The 24,407-nt window shown below is 49.0% G+C and overlaps 10 protein-coding genes across 10 annotated transcripts; 5 read left to right on the forward strand and 5 right to left on the reverse strand.

The window, feature by feature from the left end:
- Positions 1-672: 672 nt before the first annotated feature.
- On the forward strand, positions 673-1,713 carry J7337_005477 (uncharacterized protein; the record flags this gene model as incomplete). The annotated part of the gene is made up of 1 exon (XM_044823153.1): positions 673-1,713. The coding sequence occupies one exon, from the start codon at positions 673-675 to the stop codon at positions 1,711-1,713; it is 1,041 nt and encodes a 346-aa protein (XP_044681644.1).
- Positions 1,714-2,453: 740 nt separating this feature from the next.
- J7337_005478 (uncharacterized protein) lies at positions 2,454-2,828 on the reverse strand (the record flags this gene model as incomplete). The annotated part of the gene is made up of 2 exons (XM_044823154.1): positions 2,454-2,664; positions 2,728-2,828. 2 exons carry the CDS (start codon positions 2,826-2,828, stop codon positions 2,454-2,456), a joined length of 312 nt encoding a protein of 103 aa, XP_044681645.1.
- A 3,343-nt stretch (positions 2,829-6,171) lies between these two features.
- Positions 6,172-7,185, forward strand: J7337_005479 (uncharacterized protein; the record flags this gene model as incomplete). The annotated part of the gene is made up of 1 exon (XM_044823155.1): positions 6,172-7,185. One exon carries the CDS (start codon positions 6,172-6,174, stop codon positions 7,183-7,185), a length of 1,014 nt encoding a protein of 337 aa, XP_044681646.1.
- Positions 7,186-8,036: 851 nt separating this feature from the next.
- J7337_005480 (uncharacterized protein) lies at positions 8,037-9,311 on the reverse strand (the record flags this gene model as incomplete). Its single annotated transcript, XM_044823156.1, has 1 exon — positions 8,037-9,311. One exon carries the CDS (start codon positions 9,309-9,311, stop codon positions 8,037-8,039), a length of 1,275 nt encoding a protein of 424 aa, XP_044681647.1.
- Positions 9,312-9,765: 454 nt separating this feature from the next.
- Positions 9,766-10,913, reverse strand: DIM5 (Histone-lysine N-methyltransferase, H3 lysine-9 specific dim-5; the record flags this gene model as incomplete). Its single annotated transcript, XM_044823157.1, has 3 exons — positions 9,766-10,232; positions 10,287-10,800; positions 10,860-10,913. The coding sequence occupies 3 exons, from the start codon at positions 10,911-10,913 to the stop codon at positions 9,766-9,768; spliced, it is 1,035 nt and encodes a 344-aa protein (XP_044681648.1).
- A 1,648-nt stretch (positions 10,914-12,561) lies between these two features.
- On the forward strand, positions 12,562-13,656 carry J7337_005482 (uncharacterized protein; the record flags this gene model as incomplete). Its single annotated transcript, XM_044823158.1, has 3 exons — positions 12,562-12,568; positions 12,768-13,480; positions 13,534-13,656. The coding sequence occupies 3 exons, from the start codon at positions 12,562-12,564 to the stop codon at positions 13,654-13,656; spliced, it is 843 nt and encodes a 280-aa protein (XP_044681649.1).
- A 679-nt stretch (positions 13,657-14,335) lies between these two features.
- J7337_005483 (uncharacterized protein) lies at positions 14,336-17,409 on the reverse strand (the record flags this gene model as incomplete). Its single annotated transcript, XM_044823159.1, has 4 exons — positions 14,336-14,484; positions 14,543-16,541; positions 16,597-17,017; positions 17,105-17,409. 4 exons carry the CDS (start codon positions 17,407-17,409, stop codon positions 14,336-14,338), a joined length of 2,874 nt encoding a protein of 957 aa, XP_044681650.1.
- Positions 17,410-18,243: 834 nt separating this feature from the next.
- Positions 18,244-19,008, forward strand: J7337_005484 (uncharacterized protein; the record flags this gene model as incomplete). The annotated part of the gene is made up of 6 exons (XM_044823160.1): positions 18,244-18,281; positions 18,364-18,401; positions 18,466-18,561; positions 18,612-18,675; positions 18,731-18,818; positions 18,868-19,008. 6 exons carry the CDS (start codon positions 18,244-18,246, stop codon positions 19,006-19,008), a joined length of 465 nt encoding a protein of 154 aa, XP_044681651.1.
- Positions 19,009-21,257: 2,249 nt separating this feature from the next.
- On the forward strand, positions 21,258-22,555 carry J7337_005485 (uncharacterized protein; the record flags this gene model as incomplete). Its single annotated transcript, XM_044823161.1, has 4 exons — positions 21,258-21,812; positions 21,865-22,015; positions 22,072-22,429; positions 22,489-22,555. 4 exons carry the CDS (start codon positions 21,258-21,260, stop codon positions 22,553-22,555), a joined length of 1,131 nt encoding a protein of 376 aa, XP_044681652.1.
- A 287-nt stretch (positions 22,556-22,842) lies between these two features.
- Positions 22,843-24,335, reverse strand: J7337_005486 (uncharacterized protein; the record flags this gene model as incomplete). Its single annotated transcript, XM_044823162.1, has 4 exons — positions 22,843-23,009; positions 23,066-23,271; positions 23,351-24,168; positions 24,222-24,335. 4 exons carry the CDS (start codon positions 24,333-24,335, stop codon positions 22,843-22,845), a joined length of 1,305 nt encoding a protein of 434 aa, XP_044681653.1.
- Positions 24,336-24,407: the final 72 nt, after the last annotated feature.

A 24,407-nucleotide genomic window follows, 5' to 3' on the forward strand; every position in this document is an offset into this window, starting at 1 on the left:
AATGCCTCATTGTGGTCACAAAGGAAGGCTGTAGGAGAAAATTGCCTAATATAGACATTCCACATACCCGGGAGGTTCCGTCGGAGTTGAACGATGATACAGTACCTAAGGTACCTATTCATTTAAGGCTCGACAGTATGATCAGATAGCTAATTTGATAAGACTCCAACATATATATATATATATAATCGAGATACTCCGCACATCGAATACAATAGCCAAATTTACTTACTACTCTGTATTACAATAAGGAGCATACAAGCGAACACGCTCTACATATCCTCTGCTTCATTCATATCATCCAATCCTTGTACCGAGCAAATATCTCGGGCCTACGCACGAATCACATTCACCCAACTCCACTACCGAGGCACGGGTCCTTTGGCGATTACGGGCGGAGTTTTCACCTGCGGCCTCGGTCAACTCAGCGAAAAGAGCATAAAGGTACATGGAAGATGTACTGATTGATAAAAATTCATGTCCCCACGTCACGGCGTCCCTGAGTCCGCTAATAACCTAGGTAAGGCCATAACCAGGTACAACTTGCCGTTGACCTCCCCATTTGCCAAGTTTTTTGTCTTCCGTTATTTTCATTACATTTTTTTATTCTATTTTTCTTTTACTCCTCTCGATGCTCACCGTGAGCTTCTCCCTCCCTAATCACCCGCCGCCATGACAGAAACAGAAACAGAAACAGCTGTAGTAGTTGAGTCCCCCGCCGAGGCCATCGTCATTCCCTCGGCGGAGCCCGTCGCCGCCGATACATCTCCGGCCGAGCCCATCGAAAAGAGCCTCAACTCGAACTCCAACTCAAACTCCAATTCCAATTCCAATTCCGACATCAACAAAACCAAAAATGTCGCACAAAAGTCTAGTCCTCTCGCGCGACTCCTCAAGTCGCCATCTGCCATAGATGACTTCGTCCAACATCTCGACCGCGTCATTCAGACGCGAAGAGGCACAGATACTGTCCTCCTCTTCACAACTTACACCGCTCGCTTGATCGGTGCCATTCTCAGCATCCTGGGTCGGACTACTCTTCGTCACTCCGCCCGCAAGGTCGTCGAGATGGCCTTCAAGCTACCGCCTTCGACCTCAGTCGTCCTCTCTACCGCGACTGCGCCGCCTCTTGCTACTCTAGCCCTCAATCTGTCCAAGTACATCCAGGGCTTCACCAACATGTTGGGTGAGTGGCGTACTATGAACCGTATGTGGGGTATCATCGGCACATATCTCGAGGCCAAGGATCTGATTCTTCGTCTACGTGGTCAGAAACTCGATGCGAGTGGTGCCAAGGTGCCTGCTCCCAACCGAGTCAACACTGCCTTCATGACTGTACAGATCATTTGTAACTTGGTCTACAACATTGGCGAAGGCGCTTGCTGGCTGACCTGTAAGGGCGCTACCAACCTGTCGCCAAAGACGAGCGCCAAGCTAGGTATCATGGCTGCTCGCTCATGGTGCGCGTGGGTCGCCCTCGAGCTCGTCCGTTTGCTGGTTGAACGTGCGCGCCGAGCGACAAGCGGCGATGTCGCTGCCGAAGAGGAGTGGAAGAATAACTGGAAGGCTGAGGTCCTTGGAACACTTCCATGGATGCCTCTGTCGGCTCACTGGAGCACTGAAGAAGGGCTTATGCCAGAGCTTATGGTCGCAGCGATTGCTACATGGCCCGCTACCAACATGATGAAGAGTGTGTGGCGCCAGACAGCCTAGAGGGATGAGACTCAGGGCGCCAGGGAGTTGCCATAGAGCTGCCCAACATTTAATTTAAATCGATCCTGCGCTATTGGGTATACAGGGGTTCACTTGTTAGGATTACGAGCCTCGGGGCGAATGCATTGCAGAGTTCACATCTAGAAACACGGCATGGATATCGAGGCTCATTAGCCGCCGGGAAACCTCGGCCTGTGATCCAGCGAGGCTCATGACGTTTTTGGGTTGAGTTGAATGTGAAAATTCAAAGCAAGGCGTGAGCATGTGGGACTGAGCTGCCGATACCTTACACAAAACAGGTAATTGAGGGAGAACAATAAGACAAGGTGTGTACATGTAAAATGGGATATTTCTATACCCCAGTATAGTGTATTGCAGTGCAGTGTAGTGTAGTGTAATCTTTCATACAGCATCCATATTTGCCGCTGGGTCGTGAGATAAATGTTGGACCCTGATGAAAGCCAACCAGGTGAGTTGTCCTTTCAAACAATAATCCCAAGCAAGATGGTATTCCTTTAAACGCCGATCCAATGCAGTATTTCAAGGCTTGAGGTGGTCGTGAAAGCCGTACCAGTAAACTCCGACACATCCCCGGGGGAGGTATCGCCGTCGCTTCAAGCAAGTAAGTAAAATGAGACAAGGGCGTTGTGAAGCCCGACTTTGGTGTTTTTCTTTCTTTCTTTTTGGTTTTGGTTTTGGTTTTGTTTTTCTTTGTGTTATCCTTCCTTGGGTGGATTCATTTATCGTTTCTCGTAATATTGAACGGCCTTTTCGAGTTCGTCGAGACTTGATCGATCACCGTACATGTTCATGAGAGCCTCATTTCGCTCTCGGTATGCGGCATTCTCGCGCTCCATGGCTTCCATCTGAGCGATGCGTCGTCTTTGAGCCATTTCGAGTGATAGCTTTGCTCCGTAACCAATAGCCACAACAGCCGCGACGGGCTTGACCCTGTGAGTTGATTGATGGTCAGCATCCAGTGGTGTCGTGTGACACTGAATACATGACACTTACAGCTTTCCGAAGGACATTCTCTTCTGGGGGCGAAGGTGAGGAACAATGTTGGGATGGATACGGGCGGCAGTGGAAAAGGATTGTCGAGGAATACGCATCATTGTGAAGGAGGAAGAGGAGGAGAACAAGGCTGGTAGGTAGTATGAAGGTTTGTGTCTGTTTAGGACTCGGCAAGGGTTGGCAGTTAAGGCAAGGTAAGGTAAGTTAAATGGAACTCGGCAATAGTAATCCGTACTTGAAGAAATGGAACTCGGTAATAGTAATCCGTACTTGAACTAGTCTAATGATGGGAGGAGGAAACGGGAAAACCGTTGGGGGGGAGAATAGAGCGGATGAGAGTTATTATATAAGTTGACTCTGCTGATGATTGTTTCAAGTGACAAATGTGCCAGCTGCCTTAGTCTGTTCTATGTGTTGCTACAGTACGTCAAGTGCAGTGCGTGCGGCATCTCTAAGAACCCCGGACTTGGACAATAGTTACGGTACCTTGACGAACTGGGGTCGGGTCATGATCGAACGACAAGACGCCCTGGGGATGGCGGCGATGGGCGATACCCAGAGAGACTCGAGCCTTGAAGTTCAGACACCCGAAGAACAGGGCAGTTAGTGGAGGCTGTGGGGCGGGGGTGTGAGTGCGCCCCCCAGAGTGGCAGAGACAGAGAGAGAGAGAGGAGAGCGGCACAGAAGCCGAACAGCGATCAGGTGCCTGCCTTGGAGCCCCGACTAAACTTGCCTCTACAGAAGGGGGGGACCTTAGAGGCCTACTGTAGGAGGCTTAGGGGATGATCTCCCTGTAGAAAAGGCCCAAAAGCGTAAAGGTAGTACATAGTACACGCTCTGATGGTGAAGTGGGGAAGGCTGTGGATGGAGCGGGAGAGTGGGCGTTTAGTGTTACATACATAACTAGCGTGTGGCACGATGCGGGATGAGCTTGAATTGAGGCGGGGTCGGGAAGTATTGTATTGGTTGGAGTCTTTTTGGCCTTGTTCTCTTTTACTGGCTTGTGCCTCTGTAAAGAGAATTGATGTGTTGTTGATTCTTTGACCGACAAAGATTGAGGCCTACCTAAGGTATCTACTGAGCATAAGCCGGCGAACGAAACGCATAGAATTAATTGCTGGAATAAGAAGCAAGCAAGGTATTCACGATAACTGCACAATGAAGCCATTCTCGGCTGGAGTCGGGTCTCGCATTTTCGTCGTCACTTTCTGCCATCTCATCTGCCCCCAGATCCAATCTTCTTATTCCGTTGCACAACATTCGACCAAGGTACAGGGTAAAGCTCCCACCAAACAACGGCACCTATGCACGGCCAACAGTGGGGGCATACCCTCTAGTCTCACCACCATGACCTCACCATGGCCTTTCTTGGGGGTTGAGTGGCCTGGTCAAGTTTCCAATACGTATGTACATACTGAGATCCATCCATTGTCACTGTCCCCTAATGATACTTATTACTGGTATGTAATGCCGGCTCTTGTGTAAAATCTCCTGTTTCTTCTTGGGCTGGGCCTATTGCTGAGTTGCAGTTGACCCTCCCCCCGATTTTAGTGGCACCACCTCACCTTCAACGTCTCGTGCATCTTGCATCTGCATCTGTTGCACATCCGACATCTCAAGTCTCTAATAATGCTTCATTCTCACACCACCAGGCGCAGACACGGCGAGACATGCGTTTCTTCTGATTCCTTTTTCCAATATGCGTTTCTGTATCGCACCCTTTCGGTCACTTTCCGCTTTCCCCGCATCTTTTCTATGTATCTGTACGGCATCTCTTGTTCACCTTGGCATCAGATTGTGGCTCGTATTACAAACGAATACATGGCATGGCGCCTGTGCATACTGGTACAACCCTTTTGAGCAAAGTATTAGCGTTTCCCCGCGTCTTCCATTTCATGCGACACAGCCAGCACTTGGCTAATTTCCTTCCTTGGACATAATCATATACAGTAATGCAACACCTGCCAGAATCCGCCAATCATACGAATCGGACCCCTCTAGATTCTCGTCTTACTGCTCAGGCATTCACTCACAACTGACTGCTCAGTCCGCTATAGCAGAGAATCAGACAATTTAGTTAACAAAAGCTCCTTGCAGTGAAATGTAACAGACCAAATAGGTACAAGGCCTCTTTTGCGCCGTATCCGCAGCTATTCATTTGTATTGGATATCCCTTTGTCTACAACACTTTCAGCCTCATTCGGCTCTGCACCCGTTAGTTATGGAGAATTCAAGGGTCCAGGCTCCATCCACGGCCCAGACAATTACCGGCTCCACGCGAGGTCAAGGCCCAGTTCTTCTCGGCAACAGGTTCATCTTTCAGGCGTGATATTTCCATTGCCACAATCACAACGTGAAGCTTCTAGATATATCAAGACATGGACGCTTTCTGGCTATCTTGTGATAACCCTCCACTCGGACGCTACCTTTCAACCTTTATTATTGGCTGATATACTGGCTATCCCCCACGATGTGTGAACTTACGGACGCCATCATTTCATGGATTCAAGACCGGTATCAGTTTGTGTGAAAGGTCATGTACGAAGAGAAAACAGCATGCATATTCTCTTTTCTTCTCTGAAACGGAGATTCTGCAACCGAGTGTCTGTCTCCATAATCCGGACCGGTGGTTACATGCCTCCTCCCGGCATGATCGAGATCAAGACGGCCCGGTTACTATGCAGCAACTGAGCTGGGCAAACGGCCCTTGCATGTTGAGGCGAGCGGCTTTGGGTTTCAACGAGGGGACATCCTCGAACAAGCACTTCACTCTTCGCTTCAATACCGACGCATCAGGTCGCAACAGTGTGGGTTGCAGCATAAAGACACCACAGATCGGGTAGGTGAACGAGGGTTTGATCAACAAGAGCGAAGCTCACGGAGACACTGGTGAGATTTACTTTAGACCATCGAGTGGACGAGAACGGGCATGTACATAGTCCATGATGATCTCGTACTATCCATGCTGTAACCCCGTGGTGGCTATAATCCAGTTTGCTACGTCAATTAGTACATACGGCCATAGGTAGTGGAAAATACGGGATCCCGTCTGCTCTCCCATAGTCAAGCCACTAACCGGCGGATTAGTAGTTGGGTCGGTGACGACCAGCGAATCCCCGCTGTTGTATGTTTTTTGCTGTTTATAGCTACTACTAACTAACTAGTCTTTTACTTTGCCTTTGAATTGTCTGTCTGATGGATGAATCGTAGAGAGTGAGGAGTGTTGTTCTTGTAACAGTTGCTGAAGAACTGACTACCTAGGCTGCGAAAGATGGACCTTGTAATTCTGACTCATCTACCGAACTCTATGCCATCACCTCTAAGCAGGTCCCATGGAACCTTTAGGTTAAAGACTAATGACGGAACAAAGTAAGACAGTCTGAGTATTAGGCGCATATCGAGACACAGAAACTTTGATCTTGACCGGTTCGCTAACTCGTTGGAATGCCTTCGTCAAAACTGGCTCCGGGCCAAGTAGCAACGATAGATTTATTGCCAGCTGAAGAACTACTCCGTGATCTTCTGCTTGAGTGCCGACAACAGCTGGCGACGCCAGACCTTGAGATATGGATAACTGGTGGCTGGGTGAGAGATCGACTCCTGGGCATTCCCTGTGCCGACTTGGATATCGCTCTTAGTACCATGACTGGTGTGCAATTCGGCATTCTTCTGACAAAGTTCCTCAAGCAGAATGAGGGCTCCTATCGGCAGCGAGCACTAGGCTTGGGAATCGACTTCAATGAATTCAATGGCTTCCATACAACCAACAAGAATCTCGACAAGTCAAAGAAACTCGAGACTGCTGTTGGAAGAATCTTTGGCTTGGACCTGGATCTTGTCAACCTGCGCAAGGAGGTATACGACGACGATTGTCGTACTCCAGAAATGGAGTTTGGCACCGCCGAGGAAGATGCTTTCAGACGTGACGCAACTGTTAATGCCCTGTTTTTCGACCTGCAAAACCGAAAGGTTGCCGACTTTACCCGCAGAGGCCTGGACGATCTGTTTGCTGGCATAATGCGGACACCACTCGCGCCAAGGCAGACCTTTCTCGACGATCCCTTGCGTGTGCTTCGTCTCATCCGCGTAGGAAGTAAACTCGGGTTTACCCTTGATTCCGAGGCTCTGAGCTGCATTAGAGAGCATGAAATCCATGTGGCTCTAGACGAGAAGGTCAGTCGGGAGAGAGTCGGCATTGAGGTCCTCAAAATGATGAAGAACCGGAACCCTGAGCTCTGCTTTTCATTAATCCTCGAGGCCAATCTCTATGGAACTGTTTTCTTGACGTTGTGCTCTCCTCTTCATGAGCCTCTCCATCGTCTCCTCCCCCAGGAACCCGAAAGGCCATGGCCCGCCACTTGGTCGCGGGCAATCAACGCTATTATGACTTTAGCGCAGGACCCAGCAAGACATTTTGGGGCTTTTATGGAATCTGAGAACCAGAAAGATATGCTTTGAGCGATCGTGGCTTATGCCCCGTTAGCAGGGCTGAATTCCAAGAACATAAGCTTGCCGTTCACGAAGCTATAAATGCCCTAAAGGGCACTAGGCAGCTTTACAAACTTATAGAATCGTCGCTAGGGAACATGGAATCTATTCGATCCACTGTAGAGCTAGTGGTCAGCTCTACTCCGTCCCGGGGCACGATAGGGATGAGGCTCCGTGAATGGGGAGCCTTCTGGGGCCTGCAGGTTCTTTTTTCGGCCCTTGGAGAGATAGTATACTTGAGGCCACAACCGGAACTTACAGACCCGAGTCAGGAGGAAATCAATAAAGTGCTGCAGAGACATGAAGCACTACTATCATTTGCCCAGAACCAGGGGCTGGATTCGGTTTCTTCATTGAAGCCAATCTTGGATGGAAACGCCATAAAAAAGGCTCTTGGGGTCAGCCATGGAGGTAAATTCCTTGCCAGGGCGATTGAAGGACTGCTTGAATGGCAACTTGATCACGAGGATGCAGACGAAGCAGCGGCCGAGGCATGGCTTCTCAGCCAGGGGGATAAACTTGGCCTTCCAATAGCTGAAAGCAAATGAACTCCTCAACTCGGCTTTCCGAGTGATAGTGTACATCCCCAGCATCCTGCAAGTTGATCTGACCATCTCGTGGCTTGGAATTTACGAACAGCATGGTCAGGCCCTGAATAGAGGTTGAGAAAGAGGAGAGAAGGGTCGTTGGAAACTCAGGTCTTACCCTGAACCTGATCGTATGAGACTTTCAAGTGTCTAATGTCATTAATGAATGGAGGGCAAAATATATTAACTCATCTATCTTGTGCCTATTTAATGGTCTCCTCTGAAACTAACGTCTCATTGATGCATCAGCCTATCCTCTGCGTATCCTAGAAAACACCTGACAGGCCTATAAATATCATCACACTGACCAATACCTCCAAGATATCCAACCTCTTGATAGACTTCTTCCTCCGACATGTCTAGCTGATCTCGAGGATAGAAGAACTCGCCGTCGACAACCTCGTCTATTTCCTGTAGGGAGTATTTGCATAACCAATCTTCCCAGACTCTATCCCAAACAATGTTCGTTTCGGTGGTACTTGTTTGCAAACAGCCTTCTCGCCACATCATCTTGTAGTTGAGAAGCATGGCAGTAAGAAACTCGGCCGCTGTCCTACTAGAACCGATCTTCCAAGATTCTGAGCGGGATGTCTTTTGCTGTCGCCATATTTCGCACCAGACGAGAAAACGGAGGATGAGTTGGCGAGGAGCCCACTGCTTCATGGCCTCGGTTTCAGGGAGGATGTATTGGTGAATAGCATCAACCCTTGATGCTGTTTTGACCCCAAACATGAGGCCCTGGAACACTGGCTGAACTGCAGCCAGAGCTCGACTGAATTGGCGATCAGAGAGTGCGAAGCCTAACAAGTTGTACCATTCCATGAAATGAGAAAATGCAACTCGGACAGGGGGGGAATCTACAAAAGACAGTATCTCTAGGGCCTTACGCTTCTTGGCTTTGCTGTCCTCGAGCGCAAAGAGCTTCGTGACCATGGCATTAGCAAAGTCATGAAAGTATACTTCGGCATGCAATCCTTGAGGACTTTTCGGGCGGTTCCCAAGGTAGAGAATGGGGTTTGTGAAGATGATGAATTCGTAGTCGCACTGCTCTTTGTTGCACCAGTTGACGGATGGATTTCCCCTCCCTCTGTCAAATTGACGACGGATCAAGCCTCGACGCATGAGTCGTGAGCGGCGTAGGGAGCGAGAGACCAGCCTAGTGTGAATACCACCCGAACCGTTGTACGGAGTGTTTTCGCACACACGGAGTAGATACTTGATGCATACTTCTGCTCCAAGCCAGCTTTTGGTGGCTTTCTTCTCTTTAACAGGCTCGGATCTGTCTCGGAGGGTTCCCAGGATGCCTGATATACAGTCACGAGGCGATAGAGGCGGCTCCTGAGGGTCGTCTGGAGGCTTGTTGATGTTGCCATCATTCTGTGGTTGTTGAGACATATCATGGTGGTCGTTTGGGGCATCCGACGAGACGGGCTCTGATTTAACATAAGTAGGCGATGGAGATGAAGGGACAACAGGGACGGAACTTGATAAATTACTTGAGTGCTCCATAATTGTAAACTGAAATGCATTTGACAATATCAACAATAGGGGGGAAAATAAAGCGATAGAGTCGCGAAGTCTCGGGAATGGAGGAAATACTTATATGAGCACCATCGCTCAACGTTCACTCCGGGTGACTTGTGACTATTCATCCAACACCCAATACGAAACGAAAGTCTGCAAGGCATTGTTCCGAAATCTTCTCAAAGAACAACGGGGAACAAAGAATGCGGATGTGTTCACAAAGGACCCGAGCCTGGTCACCTCCAGGGTCACTCCTTTGTATCAAAGAACAAGGAGACAGCCAGATATAGAAACTGGCGTAAAATGTGACATATTATTTCCATGTTTAAGTAAGTTCAGGGGCAGGCGGGTCACTGCCACGAGCAGATTTGATGAGTTAACGTCCAACCTGCATCCAGATACTCCCTTGTGAGGAAGTTCATTTGGCTGCCAGATATGATCACCACAAGAACTTCCTGCACTTCTTGCTTCCACATAGACAACGAGTCATATGATCGATGTCACCACCCGATTCCTCTCCCTCATGTGAGACCCCATCAACATAGTCAAATGTAAGCTCCTCACCCTCAGGTATGTCCTTGATTGCGAACAAGGCAAGATCGTGAATATGCTTGTCAGCATGATCACCCACGCGCGCAAAGATCCGCATGTTGGGGTCGCAAGAGTGATTGACGAATCGCGTCGGGCCAGACATGAATTCACCGTCTACCTCAAGGGATGGACCCTTTAACCGATGGTCGAATGACTCGGGGTCTGTGAATTTGTCGAGAGCGAAGAGGTAAACATCCTTACGTTGTGAGATAGCAGACTGTGAGCGGCGTCGATCTGCTTCATCGGATGTGATGATCTCGCCGAGATAGCGGTCGACGAACTGGCCTTTCTTAATTGACACGGGAGCTCTCACTCCTATTTATTTTAGTCAGTGAATTGCTTACTAGTCAAGATGAGAATGACACTCACCCCATCCGCGGTCTGGAGTGCGAAATATCTCCAAGGGGATCGTTCTGCCACGCTCGACGACACGATTTGGGCAGTCTATACTACAGGAGCAGCTTTGGTGACACTCGTAGATAGGCATCTTTGAGTTGTGGAACTTGGAGCGCAAAAGACCGGCCTTTGCACCGTGGGAGTGGTAAGCATATGCTATCCTCCGAGGCTTTGGCGTTGTTCTCTCTATCTTTTCACCAAAGGCATCAAACTCGTCTTCATCGCTAGAATCGTCGTCTTCTAAATCGGCGAGACAGTGACAACTTGTGTATTGGCACTCTGAGTCCTTGGCGCAGGAGCAGCCGCTGCGGAAGCTATCACCAGCTTGCTCGACCCCTTTACCAAGGACAACGTTGTTTATGAACCTAAAGTCATCAGGGAGTACCTCATCGTCTTGTTCGTTAACAACTGTCACGGGGAGTGTTGAATGAGTCGGAAAAGCGCGAATCTGACACCAGTGACAATTATTGCGCTCTACTTGATAGCCCTGCAAGTTAGATTAGTCATACCTAGCTATAACTGATATGCGATTGGGTGAGTACGGACCTCTTTGCCGTGGAAGTAGAAATGGCGTTCTGTGGCCTTTAGCATCGTAGCCATGTTGATTGTGCAGCGAGTGTGTTGTTAAGAGAGGACGGCTTGTTTCGGGCTCAGAAACGGCGTAATGTTGTGTTGATGGCGAGAAAGTGGGACAAAGGAAAAAAAAAAAGAGGGAGAAAAAAGGTGCAAAACATTTATTATTGAATAAAATTAAGAATCGTTGCTTGAGAGCAGAAAAAAAGAGACGAGTTATTCATGTTCTGTCTGGTGTAAAGCAAAGATCCAATTGTCGAGCTTGAAATGTTAGAGCCTACGGTGAAGCACCGAAACTGCGTTGGTGGGTGCCTGTCAAGTAAGAGCCACATGCTGATTGGCCCCTGCTTCGGTGAATGTCAAGGTGAGCACTGTGGATGTTTTGCAACTAAACTTTGGAGAGAAAACTTGCTGAGGATTCATCTGGTAAAGATACTGTCTACTTATTTTAGACATTGATTGAACTTACCCAGGGAATTCATCCAAATTTCCTTGATCTGTGAATTGACAAGTAGGTAGTCAAGATTAGGTAGATGGCAGTGTTTCACAATGAACAAGGGCATTCCCGGACACGGCCATGGTGTTGCATCTGAGAAGCACGAGATCTATAATATAATACAAGTTAAGGTCCTCATCAGCATAATAACCAAATAGTCAGTCTGGGAACCCCTGCTTTGTATACAGAACCCCACCAACGAGACTCAACTTGGTGATGCACCTCCAGTAACCAACCTACAGAGTACAGCACTGGGTAGACTGAGCCACTCACTGATGGATTAGTCTAAGGTATCCTGTGATTACGAGTCCCTCGAGTTTCTTGGTTGAAGCCATGGAAGCATGTACATACTGTATCAAGCCATCCCTCACATTGTGCATCATACTACATAAAAGACCGCGTCTCCCCCGGGTTCTATGACTGGCGACTTGAGCTTAATCTCGTCACCTTGACCAACATCGAGTCTATCTCCATGTGAATTGAATTGATCCCTGCTAGACCATGCAATCAATCAGTGATCAGCAATTCATGGACTAGATCATACAGGACAAGCAATTGAATTTACATTTCATCTCTCTCTCTATCTCTCTTCTTTTACTCGATCAAGACTCAATTTGATCACCTAAAAAAATCAACCAACAACAACAAGACTTTAACTACTTGTTCTTCTTCTTCTTCTTCTTCTTCTTCTTCTTCTTAGTCTGGTTCCTTTTTTAGGCTCTAGGCTTGTCCCGCTTTTACTTTACGCCTCCCCCTGGTCTGCTCTAAGCCTGGTCGGGTCTGTCCTAGGCCGTGACTTTTGGTGGGAAAGCCCCCCAAAAGGAAGAGTCGATAGGTTCGGCGACTCCAGAAGCAGAGCAAAGCCCACCTACCTAGCCAACAAACTCGGCTCCCGTCTATAATAACCATTCACATCATAAGCATACATACGCATACGCATACGCATACACATACACACATCCATTACTTCCATACATAATACTTAGTACATCCTTCGTCTTCTTTCTGCGCCTCCTTCGTGCGTCCGTCTTCTCCTTCTCCTCTTTCGTTCAGTCAGTCAATTGTTCAACTGCGACATACATCTTCTACACCCGCCATATACACCACGCTACACTGGCTGTCCCCATCTGATCTGATCTGGTCTGGTCTGATCGATCTGCGACCTTACTTTGGCCAGCGATGGCTAGTCACTAAAGTCGGGATCCTCATTCCTTAACAAGACCTTCAATCCACAGGTCAACGGCGATCGTCGCCCGTCCCTTGCAGCGTAGCAAACATGGTCCGGCTCTTCTCTGCTCGCAACATAAACATGTCGTCTCCTCTAACACTCCACTTCTAGGGCTGTTGCCTCTCTCGTTCTTCGGGTCCCAACTCTCCCTACCCAGGTGGCGCTCCCAACGCTTCGTCCCGCGCTATCAATCCTCCCCCGCTGTCACTCCCAGAAGCTGCTCAACCGCAAATCCCTGCCGAAAGACGTCGCCAGCACCGTCGAAGCAATCGTCCCCTGGATCAGCATATCGATAAGCCTTTGCGACGACACGAGTGGACCTCGCGCGATCGCACATGGACCAAGAGCGAATTGGTAAAGGAACGAGCTGCCTTCTTTGACACAAGAGTCACCGGCAGGCCCGAGATATGGCAGACTATTCATGCGGCGCTCGCTGTCTTGTGGGATCCAGCCGGCCAGGATGCACAAGACGACGGATCCAATGGCCTTGCGACGGCCCAGATGATTCTATCCGCTGCTGAGATCTCTCTCCCGACCGGCAACCTCTCCAATGGCGTCTACGACTCTCTAGGAAACTACTATCAATTGCCGGAATGGGTTGTTTGTGATCCGCTGAATGTGCAGGAGGATCGAGAGGACGGCGCAGAGAGCAACCTCTCAAATGCTGGCGACGACACAGCAGCAGATGAAGAACTGAGCGATGAAGAGATGGAGGGCAAGAAACAGGAAAAGGGTAAAGAGGTGGGCGATGCCCAAGATACAGTCAAACTACGAGCCAGGCTCAGTGAGAACGGTCAAGATATCAACATCGCCATATATGAGTCGGATACTGTTCGTAGTGTAGCCAAAAAGATTGCTCTCGAGGCTGGCGTAAGTACCTTGTTTCTTCTCCGGCGAGCAAACGGAATGCTAACGACACCCAGCTTGCGTCGACCAAGAAGATCAGGATAGCATACATGGGTAAGATTCTTAAAGACAATCTGTCTCTCACGGCACAAAACTGGCAGACTGGTCATATCGTCAATGCCCTTGTCTTTGACATTTGATTGTGCCCTGCTGTTATCATCCCAACGATAGACATGAAGCAACCTGGTCCTTGAACTTTTGTCTTAGCCAAAACCCTTCACCCTCATCGTCAACTTATTTCAATAGCAAGTATGCCTTTTATCGATCCGCTACGGCTGGCTACACTCTTGGACAATACCCTATACCGTTTATCCTGCTTTTACCATGTCTGTGTCTTTTGGAGTTGGCGGATGCTGCTGGTCTAGCGATGATTTCCCCACCACTTATATTCCTCTCACATCCCCTTGTGTCGAGATTGATTTTGGATACTATTAACAGCCGTTGTTCTTACTATACACATGTATATAGGCCCAATAAGGCACCCGACAGGGCACCCAACAAAAGTTTGGCATGGCCCTCGCTAATATCACTTTTCCCCTGTTCTGAACGAGAAAGCCGAGCGATACAACCACACTTGGTGATAGCCACTGGCTCTGACTGTGACCCTGTATGAAACCATGTGCCTTTGTAATCAACGTCTACCTAAACCTGCTTACAATGAACCCTACCAGGGACCCATCGCACAGCCTTTTGGTGGGAAAACACCCATTAACATGCTCCGACCCTGACTCCGCTCCAACCATCGTCATGAATCTTGCAATGTTGAGACAACCCTTCTCGTATAACTAGATCCAGGTGTTTGTACATATATCAGCTGACCTAGGCCGTCGACCCGATCTTGTTAAGTCCCTTCAAAGAGCCCAAGCTCAGTGCCAAGCCTTGTGATCGACTTCTTATTCTGACGAAACCAGTGATGGGTCCATCCTCGCCCTCCTTCTCAATGCTCAGGTTAGCGAGAGCATCCTCGCCTAAGTTCATGGTTAGCACTCTCCGATAACTAGCAGATACTAGACTAGAACAACTTACCAAACACGCTCCTCGCGTAAAGGTTGGCACTCAAGAATTGGCAGTCACCCTTGAGACTGGCCTCTGGTGTTAGGCAGTTCATATTTGTGCAGGCCATAAGCTGGTCGAGGAAGTCACGTAGCGACTTGGCCTTGGAGTTAATGTTGACCTTGTTCTCCCACTCGAATTCAGTCCACATAGTGCGGAATTGAGTCTCTGTGCAAGTGGCGGGTTGGATGTAGTCCATGATATCGACGTGTAGGTCGTTAAGAATAACGACATTGGTATCAGTAGAGTGGGCACCGTCATACACAACGTTGCCAAAGATGACACCAGTGTCTGTTGATGAGACCTTGATTGTGCATTGCACGTTGTGGAAGTCATGTGGGCCCAGGTTCTGTGTGGTAGGTCGCTCGACAACCTTGAGGTCTCCAAGCGTGGCGAACTCGACTGAGAGGTTTTGAAGTGTCTCTGTCGTCTGGTTGACAAGAAGGACATCGAGAACAATATCGAACTGGTGAACCTTGACATATGCTTCAGCATACACGGGGTCCGAGAACCCGGTTAACTGAACCACACGGCTAAGCTTAGAAGACAGGTCTTCAGCGGTGCCCTCACCACCAGTCGCCCTCTCCAGATCCACCTCCATCTCATCGAGGCCTTCAGTGGTGTTCTTCTTGGCTAGTTGTCGAATTTGGACAACATCGTCAACCTGCACAGCAGTCTTGGCCTTCTCGAATGCCTCCTTGGCGGCTCGCTTCTTCTCCTCCACTTGGACCATGGCTCGGAAGGCCTTGCGGGTATCATCCAACCAAACGGTCTCAAGCTCCTTCTTCTGCTCAAACTCAGCCAATGAGCGTACACATGACATGATTCGGTCAACAGAGTCCTCATCGATAGGAGCCTTGACAAATTGAGATTGTCCAACTCGGATAATAGAAATCATAATCAGCATGGCTTCAGCTCGGAGGGCGTTAGTTCGAGCATTGTCCGAGGAAATCTCATGGTGTCGCATCACAAGCTTGACGAGAGTGGATGACAAAACGGTGGCCAGATAGTAGTCTCCGTCGAGAATGAGCTGGCGCAGAGGAGGCTTCTGAGCAGTCTTGACAGCCTCTAATTTGGCAGCTGCTGAAGACTGGCTGGTAAGAGCAGTCTCGGTAGCATATGTGCCGTCAGCCAGTACCTTGCGCGAGCCAGATGGTGCGGCAGGCTTTGATGCTCCGTTAATGTGATCATCGGCCTGTTCCTCGGTGTCGTGAGAATCCAATAGCCGTTGCTCCGATGCGAGAATGGGCATCTCGCCAAGACTAGCTCTTATCCTCTTCCAAGCCTCTCGAATGTCCTTCTCTTCAAGAGAGTACTCACCAATGATCCACATGATGCCACGGTACACCTTGCCAGCTCGGACCTCACCCAGGGTGGAGACAAGACGCTCAATGATGGTAGTACGCAGATTGGGGAACTTTTCGACAACTTCCTTGACAAAGTTGATAACATCGACAGCGGAAGCGTTGTTGAAGTCGGCAATAAAATCCATAAGGAGCTCCACGACGCTCGCTGCGACCTCAGAAAACTTGATAGCGCATTGGTGAATAGAGTGGATGAGGAGAGATCGGTACTCGGTGTTCTTCTCGTATTCTTGGTCGACTGTCTTGGAAAGTTCCTTCTTGAGCAAGAGGACAACCTCTTCGACATTCTTGCTGGATACCATCTCAAGGGCAAGACCAAGAGCCTTTCGTCGGACGTCGATATCGGTACTGGACAGAACTCGGAGAATCTCCATGGTAAGGTCATCAAGGACACCCTCATTCTTCTTGCGCAATTGATCAACTCGGTCAAGAACGATCAGCTTGACATTGTTATCGGCTTCCTTGATGCTCAGCTCAATGAACTTGGCGGCGGCAGCCTTGACTGCAACAGGGTTGTTGGTTAAAGCGGTAAGAGACGAGGCAGCTTCGTATACGACAGTTGAAGCGCCAGCTTCTAGCAGGTCGAAGATCAATCGCAGATATCGTGCCTATCAAACAGTCAGTGGCTATTCGGCCTCCCCCGTAAGTAACTATCAGACAAACCTTGTTCTGGGAGTTCTGAACCGCATCCTTGCGAATAAACTCGAGCTCGACAAGCTGAAGAAGCTCCTCTGCATTGGGAATGCCTTCAAAAACGGAACTCAGGTAAACGAGGGCAGCATCGTGATCAATGCTAACAAGAGCGGCAAATCCATTCCTTCGGCAAACACCGTCACTCTCTCCCTCGAGGAAAGTCGAAATAAGTTCAGAGGCATCTGGAATTAGGGAGGGCGAGTGCAAGAAAATGGAGGCGATGGCAAAAACAGCGTTCTTTCGGACGTAGGCATGTCGGTGTTCGAGACAAGATCGTGCTGAAGAGAGGAGAGGCTCAATAAGCTCAGCTTCCCTCAACTTGCAAAGGAAGCGCAGGGTGTTTCCTCGAATGTATTCGTTGGGATGTTGAAGGTCGTTTCGGATACCGTTACTGTAGAAGCATTGTCAGCAAAATCCCATCGCATCGACCCAACATCATAGTATATAAGTAGTAGCAGTACTAAGGGCGTGGCCGTACCAAACTAGAATCATCTCCTGCTTGAGCTTGCCGCTGCTGTCAAGCTTGGGGCAGATTTCGTAGTAGAAGTAAAGAAGCTTCTTGAGAGGCTTATACTTTGAAGGCATGACGAAACGGATGATGTGCATTAGAAGACTGGGCATAGGATCGCCATTGAGCATGATGGTCAAGATGCGCTTCATAGTCTCGACCTTGGTCTCGTCGGTACCCTTCTCCAGCTGCATGCGCAGATCGGAAACGGTGGGGACGTCGGCCGCATTGTCCTGGTGAACGAGACTGTACGCATTCTCAAGAAAGCCAGACATCTTGAAGAGTGTCGCCAGTTGCTGGCCGAGAAAATTGGTGGGAGTGTTTGTTGGAGATGGGACGTGGCTCTTAGGGGGACGTTTGGAGGTGGATTAGAGGTAAAGGTGGTATCGACTTCGGCGGTGGGGGGCTCAGCTCAGGGGTTCGAGCTGCTGTAGAGCTTTAACTATCGGGATGAGTAGCAGAATCCGCCTTGGCCATTCGCTGGATCGTATCTGGTGTGCAATCGCTAACAGCTTTTACCAGAATCCCCTGTGGTAATCTGGACCAGCTCTGGACGGCATCAACTTCAAGAAGATCTGTCCTGCCAGCCATGTCGAACAGGTGGCACTAAGCGACTTGATGTGAGGGACGCTATCACGTGATTTAACAAGGGGTAGGTTGGTACTTTGAGGCTACCCATTCAATGTTGATTTTGTATCCGTTGACTGAGCATTGAGAGGGTTACTTTTAAAAAGGAAACCATAAGATGCTTCTGAACTATGAGCTATGACTCAACTAAATCGAAGAAGACCGCCCCTATATCTGGTGTAGCTTCATTGTCTCGTGGATAGGTAGTCGAGCTTTAGGTTGACAGCTGATGTACTTCCAAAGCCGCGTCGTTTAGGTAGGTAATTGGCTACAGACGGTGAAGGTCTTACACCTGAGGTGTCGCTGTCGTAAAGCTGTTCTGCCCCGCCGAATATGGTCCGTGCACCTATCCATCCTCAACCACCAGGTCAGGTCCCGCGATTCTTTCTCAGCCTTGCGATCTCAAGTGTGTGTGATAGTTGATAAATCTTGACTTGAGTAATACTACCAGCCGGTCTTGCCGCCTTCCCACAGCTGCAAAAATGACGTCCTCAAACGAACCATTCTACTTGCGATATTAGTAAGTCTATTTCAATGGCTTCTTCTAGCTTCCCCGTCAATTTATTGTCGCGAAACGATGCTAATGACGTTCCCTCAAACAGCTCTGGCCATATGGGTCGTTTCGGTCACGAATTCCTGGGTACGAATATTCGCACGGCGTCTATTTGCTGTTCTAAAGTCATCCTAACTTGTTGCGCGCTTAGAATTCGATTTCCGAGTCGTCGGCGATGGTCGCAGCGCGGTAGCCCGATATGCCAACAACTCCAACTACCGAAACGATAGTTTGATCCGAAAAGAGAGTAAGGAATGCCACCAACTCCGCGGAATCAGCGATTCTGACAAGCCATAGTGTGTGTCAGCTCAGTAGTTGTCGACGAAATCAAGCGCATTATCAAGACGAGCGAGATCACCAAGTACGGCGAATCGAATATCCAGCGGCCCTGCCTGAACATCGCTAACACAATGTAGAGAAGATGATTCGAAATGGCCTCAGAAGAACAAAGACGGACGCCAGGAATTGGAGATTCGGATTGGTAACGATCATATCGCGTTCGAGGTCGGTCATTGAGGCACCATATTTCGGAACACTACTGACAGTACAGTAGACCGCCAAGATTGGATCCCTGGTGGATGTCACAGAGTCTGCTGACCCAGAAGGTCTGCGAGTGTTCTACTACCTTGTTCAGGATCTCAAGGCTCTAGTTTTCAGCTTGATCGCTCTGCACTTCAAGATCAAGCCAATTTAAGGACGGGCCCGACTAAAAATAATGGGATACGGTGTTGTGGGATCGAAAATTCGAGGATGCAAATCTCGATGAGAGAATAGAGGTGATGATTCGGATGTAGCTAATCACGATACCCGGGCTGTGAAAGAAAGGCGCGAAAGACTACCAGAAACAAGCCATGTTTACATATCACGAATGAAAGAACAATATCACCAAAGAAGCGATCTCATGGAAAAGCATAAAAACATTTTGTGCACTATTGTCGGGTAGGTGGGATAGCATTAGAAACTTCACCAAACTTGTTCGATCAGAAAGCTAGGGAAACCCTGGGAGTCACAGATGCGGGAAATATTGAGATAATGCCCTGGAGGATGTGGTACGACGGTGAATGGAGTCATTTGCTAACTACCAATCGTACCTGACGACACGAGTCGGATCATGCTACATGCTCTATATTTCAGCCTGCAATATACGATCCTAATCAAGACCTGAGTAGGTAGCATACGCTTGGACCAGACTCCCTGGGCAGGCTCACATGTGAGGTTGAGTGAGCGGTCTGGAAAAGCTCTATGCACTTGCAAAGCAAACAATCGATAATAAAATGCCATCTTCAGGAGAAACGGCAAACAGAAGTGGTTTAGAAGATATGATGCAGGTGGCTGAGGCTCCAATACTGCAAAAGCTAAGGTAATGAATAGGCGACGGGTAGACCCGTGAAGGAAACGATGATGCGAGACAGAGATGGAAATTACCAACGTTGTATGATGATTTCAGACCATGCCAGCAAAGCAAAGCAAAACGGTCTGTCTCGGAGTTGGCGTGTGCATGCATCATGTCTCCCTAAGTTGGAGGCCCATCACCCTATACGAACGAAGTGCGAGCGGCAACGTGGTGGGGGGTGCTGGGGCTGCCCGATGGATGGCGCCTGGGCGCTTCCTGGGGGGGGGGGAACCGCACGGAAGCAGCCCAATTCTTGTTCATTTGCATGAGGAAGCATCTGATTCTGAACCTGAGGGAGGCGTCAACCCGAATTCTGAGGGAGGGCCCTCATCGCCACTTCGAGATCAAAACTCAATTGTGATATTTCCATTTGTTGAAACTAACAGTGGATGAAAGGTCTTGTTAATAAGGTTCGCAATGGCCCGCTAAGACGGAACTGGGACTGGACCCAGGGAGACCTAGACCTAGGCCAAGACCCCTGGTCAAGCCTCAGCATCTCAGCCGAAGATGAAAAGGAATCAATCGTACGGATAGTGGAGAGGACACCTCGATCTGCATCTTCTCAAGTTACATGTCACACGGGGAGGTAGGCAAAGCTTTCCACAAAGACTTCGACTGGGGAGTTTCGGGCAAAGTCGAGTGACAGATGATGAAAATACGGACGGACAATTAATGCACTCGATCTTCCTGGGCTACTTTCGCCGTTAGGATCCGTGCTGCTTAGGTATCTTTCCTGCTGTAGGGAAGAAGGCTGTTTCTGGTACCTAAATCTTGTAGGTACAAGAGTCGGTAAGGCCTGCTTGTCGGATATTTCCCTAGAGATTCTTCTCTGCATTACTCCAATCTAGTGAGGCCGTCATGTTGTTTAAGGAGTTGCATACCCCAAGTTACACGGCATCTGCCTCCAACCCAAGACACTGACTGGACTGGACTGTATGTAAAATCATGAGCTAGGCTAGGGAGACTTGGAAAACTCCCCGTCTTGCCAAGTGGAGTGGATGGCCCACCTACAAATCCGCTAGGTGCAGAAACCCCGGATGGCAGCAAATCAAGCCCCCCTCGTCCGTCGATATGAAAATGGACGACAACCCAGCAGCATCACCGACCGACTTTGATCCTTTTCTTGCCATCCATCAGTGATCATCGACCCATATCCATATGTGATCTGACCTCCATGCTTTAACCTGCTTTCTTCAACCTTGCCTGTATTATTATTACACCACCCTCTCCCCCAACTCTTGTGATGGGCACGCTGTTCGCTTTCTAAAGGGCTTTCAGGCGCCCCCGTTCAACTCTACCAAAGTCGCTAGTCCCCGAGATCGCCACCCGTTTTGGTGATTAGCACTAACTTGCTTGCTTGTTCTCCCCTCTGGCCTCCATCAGCGCTCGACGTCAGTCAAATCCTAGCAACATACATACACACACACATACATGGTCTACTGGTCGATTTGATACCCACGACTCTTCTTGTCCTCTTTATGAACTTCTGTCTATCGCGCGTCGACATTTTCGCTGTTTAATTGTATCATCTCCCATCCCACGTCACAACAATGCCAACACCATCATCAAATCCGCCGGTCGAAGCCGCTTCGCCTCGGTCCTACAGTTTCTCGACATGTCCTGACGATGTTCAACATCAACCACGTCCTAACTGGCAGTCACATGACGATAATCAAATCCACGATGCTGATCTACCCGACTCCAATCTTTCTGTTGATGTCGGCTCGCCCCTTGCCGTCGACGCGCCGGCTGCGCCCGAAGGCCCAAGCGACGATGCCATCATGTACGATGGGCGTCCTTCGGATGAACAGTCCTCAAGGTCTTCCACCATGTCTCCTCGTCCTCAAACCGCTACTACGGCTGCCACGACTCCAATGCCTAGCGGCCTAGCGTCTGAAATCAAGGGAAGAGAGGCCGAGATCGGCAGTCAGTTGAGTCGAGAGCCTTCGAATAGCACGCAACGAGCATCTGAAACCGAATCGATCGCACGAGAACCATCCAGACGGAGAGGATCGCCAAATGGAGAGTTAGATTGGGTCGATATCGATGCACAAGAAGATGAGCTTTGGTCTCCATCCATGGGCTCTGACTTTTCATGTATGAGGGTGAGTTAAACCGTCGATCGCACCGTATATGCAATGATCTGACAATCAAAAGACTATCCCGTCGGCTCCTTCATCTTACCTACGTCCGGGCAGCAAATTCCATGGCACGCAACAGTCAGAGAGGCAGGTCTACGACGTCCAGGTCGAAATTAAGCATGTTGACATGCGAGAGTCTTTTCTCTGTGGCTATTTGCGTATCCAAGGTTGGTGGCCAGAGTGCAATCAAGATCGGCAATTTAACACTAACTCTATTCTCAAGGTCTAACTGAAGACCATCCCACTCTCACGACATATTTCGAGGGCGAAATTATTGGTTCCAAGTACAGTTTCTACACGCAACACGAGAACTGGGGCGCAAATAGCAAGGTCGATTTGAGTCATTGGGCCAAGTTCACGGCTTTCCGTCCTTTCCAAAAACAAGCTCGCAAGGGACCTGTCACCATTCGAGATGCTGCCCAACGAGAAACCATCTTTATGCGCTGGAAAGAGCACTTTTTGGTTCCAGACCATCGAGTTCGCACGATAACGGGTGCCAGCTTTGAGGGCTTCTACTACATTTGCTTCAACCAGGTCAAGGGTGAAGTAAGCGGTATTTACTTTCACTCTAAAAGCGAAAAGTGTGTTCCCCATACCAGTATCAATCACGCATCAATTCTTGCATACTAATCGGTAACAGGTTCCAGCAACTGGAGCTGAAGCATGTCCCCGACAGGGGATGCTTTGCCGCTACCGAATTTCGTTAAAGTTACGGCCACCTCGGTACAAGGTTTACTACAAGCTCATCGTCAGTCATAGACTTGGCTTTGTTGTAGGACAGGTTTGAGATATCCAGCACTGTTATGACAACATACATATAGATGGGAATACGGGAAGGGTTAGGACCCGTTATCATGACATCCTGACGTGTCTACGTATGCTGCTTATGTGGGTAATCAGGATTTGGGTTTTATGGGCAGTTTATCACATATGAATGCGGAGCATAGGAAGTCTTTGATGGGAGCAAAGCGAAGTCTTTCCTGCAAGCGAGGTTTCATTCTTCAGCCTCGAACTTATTGAAATATCCACGTCGAAACGGGTTGAGTTCGTCTGCCGATGTTCCGTTCAATGTGAGTCTCTGTCTATTTGTGTAAGCCTCGAGGGCTTCTTGCGAGACCTGTGAGTCGGGGAGCCGACGATAGGTGATGAGTCTCCTTGACCCTGCGAAAAATGTCAGTAGATGCAAGATTAGCAACAAGGCTCCAGCGGCAACTCACACTTGTTGAACGGTTGGGTGCAGACAGACACAACTTCCATGTGAGGATGGCTGGGTACGGGAATCTCTTGGTCTTCATCGTTAGCTGTTGGCATCCAGAATGACAATCGCCCTTCATCCACCAGAGTCTCGGCTGCAAAACTCAAGATATCATCGAGCATCACCAGAAAGCTGTAAGGCTTCTTAGGTGGCACATAAGTTGGTTTCCTGCGCAAGTCAGCTAATGCGCAAATCAAACGGCTAGGGCATTACGTGCATTCCATGTTGCTTCCCCTGCTCTATCAACCAGGGTGTCTTCTCAGGGTCACGGAGACCAAGAACTCTCAGTCCTTCTCTCACGCCATAAGGAGGATCACAAACAATTCCATCCCATGTACGAAGATGCCTCCTGATTGGCGTGTTGGTCAAATCAGCCGAGAATACGTCTCCTAAGCAAGACCCAATGCCATACTGGTCAAAATTGCCTTTCAAACTCTTGTTGCCACCCTCGCCGCGGATGCTTCGACCATCGATATCGCTTCCAAATGCAAGGGCACCGAAATGGGCGCAGGCGATGGGAAAGGAACCAGTCCCAACGAACGGGTCGTAATACAGCTTGCCAGGGGCTGCAAGCGCAAGGTTGGCGGTGACAAGAGCGAGCTCAGAGTCCATACTCGTGGTTGAGATATATCCTCGCTTCTTGAGGTCGAACTTGACCAAGAGTTCTCGCGATGAGTTCCCTACATGCCGTGCGAGATACATCGTTGTAGGGTCCGGAATATTCAGGGGGACGCTGTTATAGGGCCACATCTCGAAGATGGTAAACAAGTTGTCAGGGTTGGTCATTTTCACAGGCCCAGTCCAGCCCAGAAATCGGAAAGAGTTGATAAGTTCGATCCTCTTTTTGGCTGAACGAGTTCCTTGGTATGGGTCAACATCGAACTTGAATGATTTTCCAAGATAACTATCCCAAACATGAGATGTGTTTGTCTTGACTGATTCATGAAGTTCATCCAGTGTGCTTCCTTTGCCCCAGAGCTCGTGGATAGATTGAATGAGAATGGATCTCTTGGCTAGACGCTTAGCCGATTCAACCGAATCAAGGTGCACGATACAGAATGGGGACTATTCACAGTAAGTTTCTGGGATTAACCAATATTATACATGGGAGAACAGACATCTTGGCTATAGTCGACTATTTTCATGTCCAGGCCTTCAACCAAGGCCAAAGCCTCGATCTCGGGGACCCGAAACGTCTCATGCGCCTGAGCAAATTTGATGAGGAAATCCATCTCAGTTTTGAGTCTCTGGTGAATCTTGCTGTGTAAGAGGAAGTTCAGTTTACCCTAGGATTTGTGACTTGC

The sequence above is a fragment of the Fusarium musae genome, chromosome 4 (genome assembly GCF_019915245.1).
Source record: "Fusarium musae strain F31 chromosome 4, whole genome shotgun sequence".
Taxonomy (NCBI): domain Eukaryota; kingdom Fungi; phylum Ascomycota; class Sordariomycetes; order Hypocreales; family Nectriaceae; genus Fusarium; species Fusarium musae.